Source organism: Synchiropus splendidus, chromosome 2 (genome assembly GCF_027744825.2).
Source record: "Synchiropus splendidus isolate RoL2022-P1 chromosome 2, RoL_Sspl_1.0, whole genome shotgun sequence".
Taxonomy (NCBI): Eukaryota; Metazoa; Chordata; class Actinopteri; order Syngnathiformes; family Callionymidae; genus Synchiropus; species Synchiropus splendidus.
Window position 1 is genome coordinate 21,185,139 of NC_071335.1, and position 15,191 is coordinate 21,200,329.

Below are 15,191 nucleotides of genomic sequence, written 5' to 3' on the forward strand. Positions count from 1 at the left end.
AGAGATCTGTACACAATCTTCAGAAAATGTACTGACACACTGTGACTGAAACCCGTTCCTTTGTGTGAAACTGTCGTCTTCAGGCTTTATCTAAGTTAGTTTGTCTGACCATGATGCTTTCAGGACTGTGCTAAAGCAGAATGAATTGCTTACATTGGTAGTTTTAGTCGGGTGGCCTTCATTTAGATGCCATGCTTTGTATGCGTTTGCATTTGAAGGACTGGGTGGCCCGAAGTCCTCCACATCGATGTACCGCAAAAGACATTTCAATACTTGACCTTCGTCACTTCACTCTCCTTTTGACTAGTTTGTATTAGTAACATCTAGTGTGGACATGCTCATTGCAAATATTCCACTTGGTTTGGTTGTGGGTGAAATTCTTGGGTTTCCAGACCTCTGTTTGCCTTTTGGCGATGATGGGTAGATGAGGTGTCATGAAACAGTTTTGCTGGGTTGAGACAACAGTGTCCTAATATTTATAGACCACTAGATGGCGCTCTTGATTGAGAAATGAAGTTTCATTGAATTAGATGTCCAAACATTTTACTGCAGCAGTCTGTGCCACCTGGTGGCCTCCGATTATTCAGACACTGTGTCATGAAACCTCATCACTACCTTCTGGTATGTCCTCCAAAGCACATGAGTTGGCCTATGTGCTGGGGCTAAACCTCTGATCTGTAGAGAAACAAAATTTAGATTTGCCATTTCTGCGGGTAATTCCAATGCCACAGCCTATGTTTTACTGCATTTTGCAATGAACTTTAAATGTCAAAAGGCAGAAGACTCACTTTTGTTGGACGGGCTTCTCAAATACAGGATGATTGATTAAACAGCAGTTAGAGTAAACGCATTGAAAAAGAAGGACGCTCCGTTTCTCCCCGTTAATGGATGTCTTTCTGAATTTGTTCAACGTCATATTTCAATTACGTTTTCCCATTCATTTTCAGATGAAGCTCATAATGAGTCAGACGTTTGAATACCAAGGGAGCTGAGGATCACATGGGTCTTGAGATCTCTCTGTCTAGAAGGCTGACTTACTCTGTATTCCACTGTTGTGTGGTCCTGACCTTACTGTTGCATGTCCTTGGTGCATGCAGAGCGCAACAAATGCCTTTTTGGGGATTGCACGCGTCTATCCATTTTAATGTGCCTTTTCATTCTCAGCGCACCATTGCTAAGCCCTGCAGCAGGGGCTCAGAGCAACCATTTTGATTATGACAATGATTGAATTAATGCTGCTGAAGTTGACACTTAATGGATTATAGCGGCCAGAATTGTTAAAACACATGAGGCAGATCTGTGTTAAGACACCCTTAAACCCCTTTAGTTGTCACACTCAGAGGGGAAGGGTATTAAATCGTAACCCTTCTAATCTTATGCAAAGGCTGGCAACCTACTAATAATATGATCTAATGTTGTGGTGCATACTATCAAGAGCTGCTGGGGAGTCCTCGCCAGGGTTGGGATCGGAATAAGGGCACTCCCGGGATCAAATGGGAAGCTTTCATTTACTCTCTGGCAAAGAAACGTCCCTGGATTCCTGACAGCGGAAGAGCAGGCTCAGGTGGACGGGGATTGGAGAGTCACTTGTGACCATTTGGTCGTGTGTTAGTAGGTTAACATGATGGCGACTTTAATGGTTTCATAGGTTATTTTGAAAGGTATTTCAGTGGACAGTGATGTTGAATGTTGGTGTAGTGACTTGAGGTGATAGAAAAGGCCCATTACAGATCCGGATGGAGCCTTCTGTCCGTGCTCTGTGTTCTTTGTTTCTACTTACAGATCCAGATCAAATGCAACTGTATTGTTGGGGGCAGTGTTGCTGTTGCTACCCGATGCTTAGCTCTCATGAGACATGAAGAAGACATCACAATGGCAGAAATTCTCCACCATCCAGTCGTGCTATATTTAATGGCCTCACTGACCACTTCCGACGGCAACGCTGCCTCCGTTTCTCCTTTTGTGGTGATGAGAAAAGTGCAGGCAGGGTGGAATGGCTGGTGTGGGCCATCAGGGTTGCGCTGCGATGGAAGAGTGGAAAAGTTTTGCAGTATGTTTGGTTTCGGGACAGTAGCTCAAACGCTAAAACTAAGAAGGTGAGTTAGCAGTGGTAGAGGTGAAGGTCAAGCTTTCATTTGGAATGACTAGGAAAGGTATATAATGGGAAAAGTTTGGAGACAAAGTTAGTCCAGACTGAGATGGTTTCATCATGTGGAGTGGAGAGACTTCTGTACTGTCGGATGAAGACTTTAACATATGGAGATGCAAGATGATAGAAGACGGAAGAGGATGACAAGCTTGATGCAGTAATGGAGGTCATGAAAGGGTATGACTAGGGAGGACACATCATGCAGGTGGTGGCAAAGCCTGATGGGAAATAGTAGATCATTCAGAGCTTTGAGTGGCTCCTGCATTTCATAACTTGATTCCTCAAGGATAGATGATAGTGAAATTTTATACTACACCACACCTGAACGAGCAACTACGTATTCAATAATGTGCCATAAATATTTTGAACAGCTCACTACCACAGTCATGCATTCCAGGAGAGACAGTCTCTCACACTGTGCGATGCTTGCGCTACAATGATGGGATTTCAGTTTGCGAAATACACTTATGCCTGAGAAAAAGTCACTTTGAATTAAACACATTGTGCATTTGGCTTGTAATCTAAGTGGTGCGCCATGGGACGCATTTCAGAAAACGGAACATAGGTATCGATAGAACAGCCCCATGGTGTTGGTGTTGTTTAGCCTACGGAAAAAAAATGGAAATTGAATTTGTCTCCTCTCTCCACTCAAGTGTAGTTTAATCAAACAGGCTTGTTTTGTTTCATGAAATTCAAATGCATTCAAATATAAATGCATCTATTCTGACCACCATATCCTTCACTTTCTTCCTTTTTCCGCCTCCTTTTTGGACCACTGGCCCTCTTCTGTCATTGTAAATGACAGGTAAGTTGATCCCTTTCATTTATTCCTTCCTGCTTGCTGGATTTCCTTGCATGCACCAGCTCCTGTGGAGAAATTGTTTTTTTGCTGAAGTACTTACTGCGGCATGGATGGAGTTTGGTTCTGTAAACAGAGAATTCCCTTTGCTCGAATGACACTTGGCGAATGGAGCAATTCCAAGCTTCCAATTTCATTGGCTACTGGAGAGATGCCAATCTGCCCTTGTAGATAGGGAAGAAAGAGGGAACATGAATGGGTAGACCAGCGTTTAGTCATCCTGACACTGATCAGATAAATAAGAAATGATGAATGATGGCAATTTTTAACTGTGTTTTCTTCTTGAAAATTACACGGCCATGATTATGTTGGCCTCTACCAAACCAGAGAAATCCTCCAAAAATCTGTAGTGATGTCAGAATAATTCACGTGGTAAAGTCTTGTGTCTTCTGACTCAGTGGTCACTGTCACTGCGGAGGTATTGTTTAGGGGGCATCGACATACTGTCGGTCCTCAGATGCGATGTTTTTTTCAGGTCCGTTCCGTTTCATTTTAATGTGTACATGCTAGAGCCGCACCAATGAAAAGTGAAAGTTATTATAGTTAGTGCTAGTTGACACGGTCAATTATACTCGGCTATGATTTTAGTTAGACTAGTTGTGACGCCATCTTTCTCTTAACACAATCCACAGTAAAATACGGTGGTGGCTACGGGACCACCGTGACGCGGGGACGATTTCACAAAGGAAACGAACCTTCCACACCAAATTTTGAACAACAACAGTGTACAAGCGTTTACAACAACTTCAATGCTTAAAAAAAAAAAAAAAAAAAAACATATTAGCGCAGTGGTTCTTAACCTGGGTTCGATCGAACCCTAAGGGTTCGGTGAGTCGGTCTCAGGGGTTCGGTGGAGCCTCCGCCGCAGAGGTCCACCCCTCAGTCTAGTCTGCAGTTAGTATATCATATTTTATTTTTTACTAAAGAAGGGTTCGGTGAATGAGCATATGAAACTGGTGGGGTTCGGTGCCTCCAACAAGGTTAAGAACCACTGTATTAGCGTGTTTGTCAACCCGTTCTATCAAAACAACACTTTAAATTGGGCAACACACATTAACTATGTGCTAGTATACGCTCAATAGTCAGTAATCCTGACGTTGTTTAGAGTGAATTTTTGTGACCAGTCCTGGGTACAAACAGGGAAAACAAGACACTAATAAGTACTAAGTACTACTGATGACATTACAGGCTAATAAGCTGCTAATACACGCACAAATACGTAGTTCATTTCAGGTGTGACCCAAAATAGTCATTCATGACATTATCATCGTAATAATAATAAAATAGTCCATTTTCACTTTGTTTTATCTTGTACTAATGCACACTAATGGACTTTTTTTTCCATTTTTAATCACCAATCAAAATAGGGTTGGCGAGGTGTGAACAACAATAATGAAAAAGATAAATCCTCCGTCTAGTCCCGGATCAGGGTGTGTTAGTTCAGCCACCATAATTCTCTTAATGTCAGGCATTGACCCACATCTGCTCTGATACCGGTTACATGGAGCCCCAGATGCAGGCCCAGCTGTTGTCATGTATTATGTCATTCACTGACCCTGATGCTTAATGTGCAGTGTGAGGTGAAAATGTGTTCAATTAAATGCCATTTGGAGAGGAAGAGGAACTAAGATAGTATTCCCAATATCACATACAAACATTGCCTGGCATGCAAGCTCCGTCTTTCGTGTCACAAATACATGTCTTTCTTGTTTATATTGAAACTGTCAACAAAGAAAAAACAACAATTTGTGAGCAGTTCTGGAGCATCTTTTGGTTCTTACTGATGGTCCATTATATAATGTAAACTAGTAAATATTAAGCAGCCGACCTCGTCCTTCTGAGGAAAGCAGGGTGACCTTTCCAAACATCTCCTCCATGTATACCTGCGCGCCCATCTGTACCTAAGAGTAATGACTCCTTGGTGATTGTTGTGAATTAATTCAGTGCTGCTTTGTGCTGCATTTGAATCAAGCGCTGGCTATTCACACCAATGTGCTGTTTTGATGCAAACCTTTTTCTCTGCTAAGTAAATGTGTCACAGGAGAAACTAAATTCCCCTGCTAAGGCTCCAACTTCCTTTCCACAACATTTGAGGTTGTTCGGTGGTATTATGTCATTTTATAATTTTCCTTTTCAACACAAATGATTCTTATTACACATATTAAAATGTAGTCATTTGAAAAGACTATGTGTTACTTAAAATAAATGAATGAGTAAAATGAAAACATTCATTCATGGCTTTTAAAAATGTATTAAGCTGGGCTTGAAATCAAATTTTCGATATTGCTTCGATTCATCTTCAAGCATACCAACCGTTATATGGTTTCAAAACGGTTATGGTTTTTCAATAAGAGCTCTTAACCAATCAATAACGCTAGTTTCTATTATCAATAGCTTGGATTTTTGGATGTAGGCGAAGATGAATAGCCAGCAATTGAAGACGTCAGCGTCATTAGAATATTGACCCCGGTGTGGTCTTGAAATAAACAAGCAGGGCCAAGCACTCCTACAAATTCTCATGAGTCACCACTTATTGCTCACTGCCTACTGCACTCCATGCTGCCATGCATGACTTGACACACTAGTCAGTGGCGAGGGGGTGGACATAGTTGATTATGCAGCGCAATACTCAGTCCAATGATCCACTGAGGCAATTAATCCATAATACAGAACCGATGAAATATAAGTTATCATTTATTTAAGAAGATGTGCCAATACGTGCTGTGTGATTTGTTGCTAAGTGCCGTTCCGACTGGCATCAAATCTTCTTGTATTTTAATAGTGAATTGTTGTCGTAACCAGTCTTTGAGCTGACTGAAGTGCTCATCTTTGTGGCGTGCCTGGATCCAGGAACCAAGGGGACCAAGCAATTGAGTATTTTTCTAGCTCCATTGCATTGCTTTGTCATGAGGGACAATATAAATACAGGCCTTTCAAATTTCAAGGTTCCATTTGTCGCTGTTGGACGTTTATGGTTGCTATGGGTTCGGGAAAGGAAACAGCTGGAGTCAGTGGATGTGAAACTGAATTAACAGGGCATCTAAGTACTTAGAAAACCCAGGTATCAACTACCCAGGTAACATAACTATAATATAAAGGAATAAATACGTGTGTGTGTTTAAGCTTATTCATCCTAAGGAGTACCAATTTTGGGGAAAACACCTCTTTGTGGGGCCCTTATGCCGTCATGGCGCCTTTTTGCCGGACCCCACTAGGTTTGAGGATGAAGTCTTCAAAACAACAAGGAGCTTCTTTATATTGCCTCATGGGGGGGACCAATTCTTGACAAAACACGATCCTTGTGGGGACCTTATGTCGACATTGAGGACCTTTTGCCGGTCCCCACAGGTCCAAACCTCAATTTGAAGTTGAAGACTTCACAAGGGGATTATAATTGGATTTCAGTTCAAAAACACATGGCTAAACTAACAAACAAACTAAAGGTTAGCCATGTGTTTTTGGAGGGTAAAGTTAAGGGTGAGAGGCTGGGGAAAGGGTTATGGCAATGGGAAACCTCACATTGTCTCCACAGGGATAGCAAAACAAACGTGTGGAGGTGTGTGTGTGTGTGCTTGTTTATTCTACTTTGAGGCGACCAGTTATTGACACAACACCAGCCTTGTGAGGACTGTATGGTTTTGTGGGGACATTTGGCTCGACCCCACAAGGTTAAGCCTCAATTTGCGGACTTCAAAATAACTGGGTCATGAAATGTGGGTGCAAGTTTGGTTCGGATTCCTGGTTATGGTTAGCTATGTGTTTTGGGTGGTTAGGTTTAGGGTGAGAGGCTGGCAACAAAACCTGATAGTGTGTGTGTGTGTGTGTTGCAGGAAGCCTAACACCACTGGCTGAAATGAATGTCCCTCAGTGCTGTCTGAATTAAGGTTGTTGGTTATGATTGGTCTCTAACCTAATCGTAGCCCTCAGTATCGGCTTAACTGTGTTTCGGCAGATTGGAACACTTTGCATTGTTGACTGAGGGTCAGGCAAAGGGTTATTCATCAAATTACTGCTTTCTCAATCCAAACTCATTTATTTTCCTCGCTGTTAACAAATTGCTTCAAGCAGCTAGATAGCAGTAGAATGCTTAAAATTGGCCCAAAAAAAGGAATTAGACAATACTAGTTCTCTAGTTTAATGTTGTAATTGAGGTCTACTTTTGGCGTCCCACATTCTCAATCTGAGCGTATCGGACCTGAGCTGTTTGTGTGTCAGAAATGTCACACAAGCGGCTGCTACACGATTGGCCAAGGCGTAGTTCAATTGCTTGGAATGGCTTTCTTTAGGCTTTCACTATGTTTATCCTATGTCTATTTATATCAAGGCGCGTGAAAGCATATTGTCGTTTCACATGTACAGTTGGTGCTCAGTTGCGCAAACATGCATCGGTCATTTCAGCAAGGCTGCTGTGCTCTATAGATGCACATGTGTTTCCTCCAGCGAAGAAGCAGCTGGCTTCTGTAAACCGAACGCATTCACAACGTTGCTCAGGTGCTTTGAAAAGAAGCCATTTTCCTTCGTGGTGAGACCTTGCATGTCGATCTCGTGTGTTGAGGGGTCAATTAAAGATGTTTGTTCACATGCAAACACAATGTTTTTATTGCATAATCCATTGTTAAATTGAAGAATCACTTTTACTTTTTTAATTTTAGTAATGATACAATCATCTTTATCTTTGAATAACTTTCACCACTATAATAATAATAATAATAATAATAATAATAATAATAATAATAATAATAATGATTTCCAGAATAGGTTGCACTTTTTTGAAAGTAAGTGACAATTAATCAGACTTTTTAAGTTCTATTAAACTTTAAAAAGGGGAAAGGGAAAAGTATATAACCAGAATAAACAGCTAAATATGGAACAGTCCTCCATGGATTAGTGTAACGTTCATTTAATTTGAACTTTCTACGTGATTCCGTTGATATGAAAAGTGAGATTAACACCCTTCTATGCTGCGTATCAACTTCCAATGATATGTTCTGTGTAGCATCACCTGTTTCGTATTTACGAATGGAGCACAACTCGGCCAGAACTCTTTGGCTGTTAATACGTTGGTGATCTCTGTGATGACGTTGGTTTTCACTCCTCTCTATTGATTTTTACTGAGTAGCATCAATCACAGAATTTTTAATGGATGCTGTCTCAGAGCCCCTTTGGGAATCATCACCTCTGGCATAGGTCAAGTCGAGATTGGATCTACTGTCAGTTAGATGAATTGATGTTTTCTCTGTGGTTACTGGGTATCAAGCATTAAGGGCTCGGGGAGTTTGTAAGGAGTGTGTAAGAAAGAGCAGCAGAAAACGGGAAGGAAACATACTCGCAGTCTATATATATATATAAATATAAAAGATCCCTTTAACCCTAATAGAATTGATAGAGGAGTCAGCACATGCAGTTTATGTCAGAGAAGATCCAATATTTGTACTGGCTACATTTCTCTCATAACTCTAATTCATGAACTACATCACCGTATATATCCTAAAATGAAAGCCTCAAATTCACCTGTGCAACTACAGGCCTATGTAATTGACATAATACAGCACGTGTGCAAACAGATTGAAGACCTTAAATTTATTAGGTGCAGTGATGATAAGAATTTGTAATGTGAAAAATGATTAACACAGATGAACTGCCATGCATTTACATTTAGATGGTAGTGGGGTGATGACTCGAAGCCATGTTCCAAGTGGAACAACCTGGACACAGATCATAAATCCAGGATGTCCTCCTCGTCCGCGGATACATACTTGTGACCACGTCACTACATGTGCTTTTGGTCTGAATGTGTGGTGATTCACACAAGAGTTCAGTGCTGACATAAATTGGAACCCTGGAGAACCCACACGGTCAAATTTGGCTGTTACCCCATGTGGTCCTTGGGTTCTCCGGGGTTGAAAAACTACAATAAAAATGATAAACGGTAAATAATAAGTTGATGTTTTGAAGCATATGACACTAATAAATACTAATATAATTCAATATAACTGATCTTTGATTTCAAATTTAGGTAGCAGTTGATGTGATATAACTTGTAATATGTAAAAATAAATAAATAAGTGTGACTGTCTTTGCAGAAATGACGTCATTTTATTTACATTAAAAAAAAAATCTTTGGTTCATTAGCTATGAATACAATTAGATGGACAGAGGTGTTATTTTTAATAAAAACCTGATTAATGTGTGGCTTTGTATTCTGCTTAGAGATGTAAATTCATATTTTAAAATATATATTTTAGAAGCCTTCGCCAGCCTATGAATGTAAGTAAATACATGTCGATTGAAATAGACATCCAGAGCATTATTTGTGAAAAAAAAAAAAATTAATTTGATCAATTCTTCTTCTCACAATGCCTCATAATTGCCTGTTCCATCTTGGGTTAAATTAAAGTAGAAGTTTGTTCTTTATTGACGCCCTTAAGAGAGCGTGTAAAACAAGATGGCTGCTCGTGAATGACTGTCAGGGACGAGGTAGTCTTGTTTCAAATTAGGTATATTTCTGTTGTGTACATGGGTCAATAATTATCTTCACCATCTTTGACAGGGAGTCGAGAATTTCCCACCTGAGGCATTTTGAAGAGCTGCGACGGCAAAATGTAGTGTACAGCTGTTTAGCATAAGCTATGTACATGCTCTAGGAAAATGTCCTATTCATGAATGCATCTTGAACCGAACCCCTCCAGGCGCATCAATACAACCCGCGACTACCTATCAATACATAATATATATTTCTTTAAATCTCATGACAAGTGATGTTTAGGTGAGTCGGTAAAACATTTTATTCCTGTAGAATAACAAGTTGTAAACATTATTTTATAATATATCAAAATAAAAAATATATAGTTTTTTTTTTCTTTTTAGGAAAATTAAAACAAACAGAAAGCACAAATCCAAAATAATACTGTTCCCCCTGCGGCTTGATGTTGCAGAGAATGGTTTACAAATGAAATACAGCCACGTTATCAGGACGTACACTAGAGAGCACTCTGTACCCTCTTTGCTGCAGTGGTTGTGAGCTTCCGCCTCCTTCTTCATGTGACATGGTGTACACGTCAAAGAAGCCATGAAACATTTCTGTCTGTGAATTAATTTACACAATGAACACCAGAGGAGAAAGGAAATATACTGTATGTACACCACACAACTGCCTTGTTGTCCACAAACATTTTTTACAGCACATTAAAACACAGTGAAGAATAATTATGTGCAAATCTCTGTTGAAGCTGGTGATAGTTTGCTCTGTGATTCTGATTTGAGTTCCACTTTATAGAAGCACACGCAGGATGATTCTTTTTTTTTTTTACTCATCTTGTTCTTTTATGTGCTTCTTTTGTAACTCAGGAATTGGCGAACAAGTGGAAAGCAATGAGATACATTTCTCTGTTGGAACGGTGATTGCTTTAGTCAGACATTGCACACTTAGGAATATAGTATAAGTTAAGGTCAGCCAACAGAACAGAATGTATTTAATCAACTAATTCAAATAAATCACACTCATAATGATACACAATGACCAAACAGCAAGTATGTGCGTTACAGCTGAGCTCTAGAATTCAGATATGAACACACATTGATGATGAGATGCAGATATCCCTGTGGTGCTCTCATTTTGTACGCCTCCATTGAGTTGTTTTGGTTTGATACAGTGCTGAGTCATTGCTCGCCAGTTCATGAGCCCAACCACTGAATCTTTCCTCATTCGTCCCATTTGACAAGCGTCTCATGTACAATTGACTTGACTGTGAATAGCAATTCATTTATTTTGACATTGTAGTTTACAAAATAATTTCATGTTCCATTTTTGTCCACATTTACACGCTTCTTTTTTTTAACATATACACATCAGTTTTTTTTAGGACTCTGAAATATTGTCTGTAGTATATTACACTTGCTTTTTTTTCTTTTTCTTTTCTTGTATGTGTGTCCTTAGTTGATTTTTTTAAACAGTATTCAAATGTCATGTCACTGATTAAAGCTGAATATCCATACGTGAGGGAATAATTGCACATAACAGAGTTCTCATACTGTTTCTGTCGAACATCAACAGGTCCTCAGGCCAGAATCGTTTCTTTTGGTCCCAAAGGAGTACGATTGCAGGAAAGCAGTGAATCCACAGCAATTTCTTTCACTGCAAAACACTCACCGCTCTCGTGTTGTTGTTTTTTTTTTTGTCCCTCAGTTGTTCCCTCTGCTGTTCATCCAACAGAAGTGACTTGCTGAATTTCCACGTAAACACAGTTAAAGGCTTAATCACAATGCAGCGTCACACCTCACATTCCCGTGAAGGTTGCTGTTGACATGTGCAGGAACCATATTCATTAATGATGACAAGCGCTCCCTCAATATGGTTCGGCTTATAGTCGACATAGTACTCTGGTGTAGAGATCGCAGCCATCTGCTGCATGTTTTGTTTCTGCTTCTGCTTGCGACGCTGGCTGCTGAGGCACTGCCTTAGTTGTCTTATTCCGGCAGGAAAGCACTTCCACGCCACGTACAGCATCAGCACGATGATGAGAAATGAAAAGATGAGTGCCATGGTGCCCGTCACCACTTTATGGATCTGCATGGTGCTTTCCAGGTCGTCGTGGCTCACTGTGACCGTGAATGAACTGGTGACCAGATCGCCATCATATGGGTTTGGAGTAAATGATCCCAGGTATACTGCACCACCCTGGGCATGATCCAGCGTCGTGGCGTACAGACCTGCTGTAGTCACGTCCTGCAGGGCGTCCTCACACAGCTGGAAAGCGTAGACGGCATCCAACACGTCCTCACCTTGTGCAGAATCTGGGCTTGAACACAACAGTGAATTATCACGCTGACCCTGGAAGGCACTGAGCCAGGAGGCCAAGGCACACACGTTGCGGCTGCACTCCCAGTCGTTCCCTGCCAGAGTGATGCTGTCCAAAGATGACCATGAATCTAATACACGCTGGTCCACGTACGTCAGCCGGTTAGTGTCCAGCATGAGCGATTTGAGGTTTGGCGCGCTCTCAAAAACGTGGGGCTCGATGTATTCGATTTCATTCGCTGACAGGTCAATCTTTTCTAAAAAATGCCACGTCCACTCCAGGGTATTGACAACAATGGTCGCGTGATTGTTGTGCATGTACAAAGTTCGTAACGAAATGAGACGCGGGAAATGGGCGAGGTTGACTTTAACCAATTCATTGTGCTCAAGATGCAGCTCGGTCAACTTGAAGAGGCCGGCAAACGAGTTGCGCGCCAGGCTCTGCAATTGGTTGTGTCCCAAGTCTAGAAATTGCATGCTTCTGCAGTCCTGGAAAATCCGCACTGGCACAAACTTGAGAGAATTATATCGCAAATGCAAATTAGTGAGCTTCCTAAGGCCATAAAAGAGGTCGGGCTCGAGGGCCTGCAGCCTGTTGTATGAGAGATCTAGAATGCGCAAGTTTGGGAGGGGCCTAAAGGTGCCGTTTGGCAGATTTTCAATATGGTTGCTGCTCAAGTCCAACTCCTTAACTCTTCTTAGTCTCTCAAAAGCCCCTTCCTCCACAATGTCAATGTTGTTGTGATCCAGGTATAGCCAGGTAAGCTGCGACAGTCCAGCCAACTGCCCCTCGCGCAACTCAGTCAGGTTGTTTTCTCTCATCGACAGACCCATGGCGCTGCTCAAATTGCGGGGTATGTCTGTTAGGTTGAGTCCCTCGCAGTACAGCAGCTTGCTGTCGCAGCGACACAGCCTTGGACAGACCCCCTCTGCCCGGGGAACCAGTCTCAAAAAAATGCCCAGTGAAAACAATATCAATCCCGGGGGCTTCTTCAGTGGCCACTTTAAATACAGTCCGATTAAAAGGAAATCCATTAGAAAAAATATCCGGGGATGTCTCTGAGAAAATGTCCATTGAACCTCCTCTAGATATCAAACTGCACTCATCCCTTCATGAGCATCACATTATCTGTCAGTCATTTTTCGGACCGTGCACGAGTGAACGCAGGAGGCAATATTTTTTAACATCCATGAACATGTTCGAAGAAAAAGAAGCCTACCGAAGACAAGTCTCTCCACTGTTGTATGATCGGCAGTGGGTGGGGAACGGAAAAAAAAAGGTGTTCCAAAATGATTCCAACTCACCCCTATCCAAAAGCTGACAATTCCATTCACCGTCTCGCTTTGTGCCCCAAGTCTAATTCTCTGCGAATCTCAAAAGGATCCCACTGTGGTACAAATTCCCCCCCTCCCGTCTCGTCTTTCAGTGGACACCCGATCCTTGGCAGGCTTACAATGTCTTAGTTCTCCTCAAGTGAAAGAGCCACAAAGAGTAGGAATCCAAGTAGCTTTCAGCGAGATGGTAGGAGGCACAAGTTCCCCCGTCTGTATGCATGAGCTCTGTCTCCTCTGCGGCTCTCTACTGCAATGAAGAGCATGCCAGAAAAAAAGGGGAAAAAAAAAAGACGGGGAAATAATTTTCAGATATCGCTGTTCCTCCCCTTCCTGGCCAAGTTTTGGCACGTATGCCAGCACACATCAATGTCCCCGAAAGCGATCACTGGCTTCAAAGAATGAATCAAATCAAGCTCGTGGTCATGCTTTCAATGATGAATGCCGAGGCGGAAGCAAAAAAAGAACGAAGAAGAAAACCTTGTCTTCATGTGCAACAGTATTCCTCGTCATGCCAGTGCCTCATGACGCTGAAGAAGCCTCTCGCATCCCTGGCGGCTTGCGGGTTCTGTTCACTCCCCAGCTCTGGGTGTTTTCATGGTCCGCTGCTGAAGGTTGATGCTGGTGCCGAGTGGGGGCGGTAAATGGGAAGCAGAGATCGCACAGTCCCTTCCAGCAGACCAGTACGCTGACACCACATGCAGAAGCGCCTTCTGTTCACTGAGTGTCGTAAGCCACTCACAATTCAGAGAGCTCGCTCTCTCCCCCTCACACTCTGCTTCCCTTGATCGCTCACTCACTTGATCATGCTGCTCTCTCTCTCTCTCTCTCTTTCTCTCATTCCCTTCTAGATTTTGTCTTGCTGTGTTTTTTTTTCTGTGTGCCTGGTGCATTTGCATATTCAGAATGGGCAGGGCTTAAGCTAAGAGCTTTAATGAACCATCCCTGCCTCCCTCCCTACCCCTTTCTCTCTCTCTCTTTCTCTCTCTCTCTCTCTCTGCCCCCTCACTCTCTGTACCTCAAGCAAAACGGAGAGAGCAAGCTGTATTATGAAAACTGGTGATAACCAACCGAGACTTTGAGAAAACCCCACCTCATGAATGTCGCTGCTGATAAGAGATGCTAACCATCCAGCAGACTTGGTTGAAAAGCCTGAGGTGAAGGTCAGCCATTAAAATAAACGTAATATTTCACAATAATTAAAATATTTAATGCAGTGATCAACGGACTGTTCACCATATCTTTGTCTTGTCATTAGAATTAGTCTATTTGTCGAATCAAGACTTATTCGATATAGATTACAAATATCATCACGAGTTCACATCAATTCATACCTGTGCACGTGTTTTCAATGGATAAAACCAAAGTTTCATGTGTGGAACCCCGAGGGAGACCTGCCCAGTTCTGCAGTTTTTTGACACGGCTCCTGTATCTGTCTGTGACTGAGTGCCTCAGACTCTGTTTCAGACTCAGTCATGAATGATGTCATCATCAAGAGTGCGTCACATTAAAACAGGTTGGTAGAAAACGCACAGACAACCGGAGGTGGCTGTCGTTGCTCAAGATGCAATTGTGAAAAAAAGAAAGTGTGCAGAAGCCACGGATGACATACGTCGGACGTCTCTATGGTATCATCTCATACCTACCTCCGATCCTCCCGACTGAAATGGATGACTACACCATCAGCTAATGACTTGGTTCACTGTAATGACTTGACACAGCGAACAGGAGATGAGAATATCCAGACCATCAGTTTTCAGACTTTAAGAGCTTTGGCACTCTGCCCCGGCGTTCAGGTCAGCAAAAGTGTAAGTGTATGTGAAACTCACATGTACGTGCAAATGTGCACATATATATCTATATTTATATCTATCTATATATCTATCTATCTATCTATCTATCTATCTATATCTCTATATATATATCTATATATATCTATATATATCTATATCTATATATATCTATATATATATATAAATACAGCGGATATTTTTAAGTGAAGTGTGTTTATTTCTCTTAAGATTTCCCTTCACCTTCACTTCACCAAAAGAGCT

At 41.7% G+C, this 15,191-nt stretch overlaps 2 protein-coding genes across 2 annotated transcripts in view; one reads left to right on the forward strand and one right to left on the reverse strand.

Annotated features, from left to right (window-relative positions):
* The window catches only part of ctnna2 (catenin (cadherin-associated protein), alpha 2), a 121,662-nt gene that overhangs the window by 53,409 nt on the left and 53,062 nt on the right, over positions 1-15,191 (forward strand). The window lies entirely within an intron of this gene.
* lrrtm1 (leucine rich repeat transmembrane neuronal 1) lies at positions 8,367-13,996 on the reverse strand. The gene has a single exon (XM_053855012.1). The coding sequence runs from the start codon at positions 12,838-12,840 to the stop codon at positions 11,278-11,280; it is 1,563 nt and encodes a 520-aa protein (XP_053710987.1). The 5' UTR covers positions 12,841-13,996; the 3' UTR covers positions 8,367-11,277.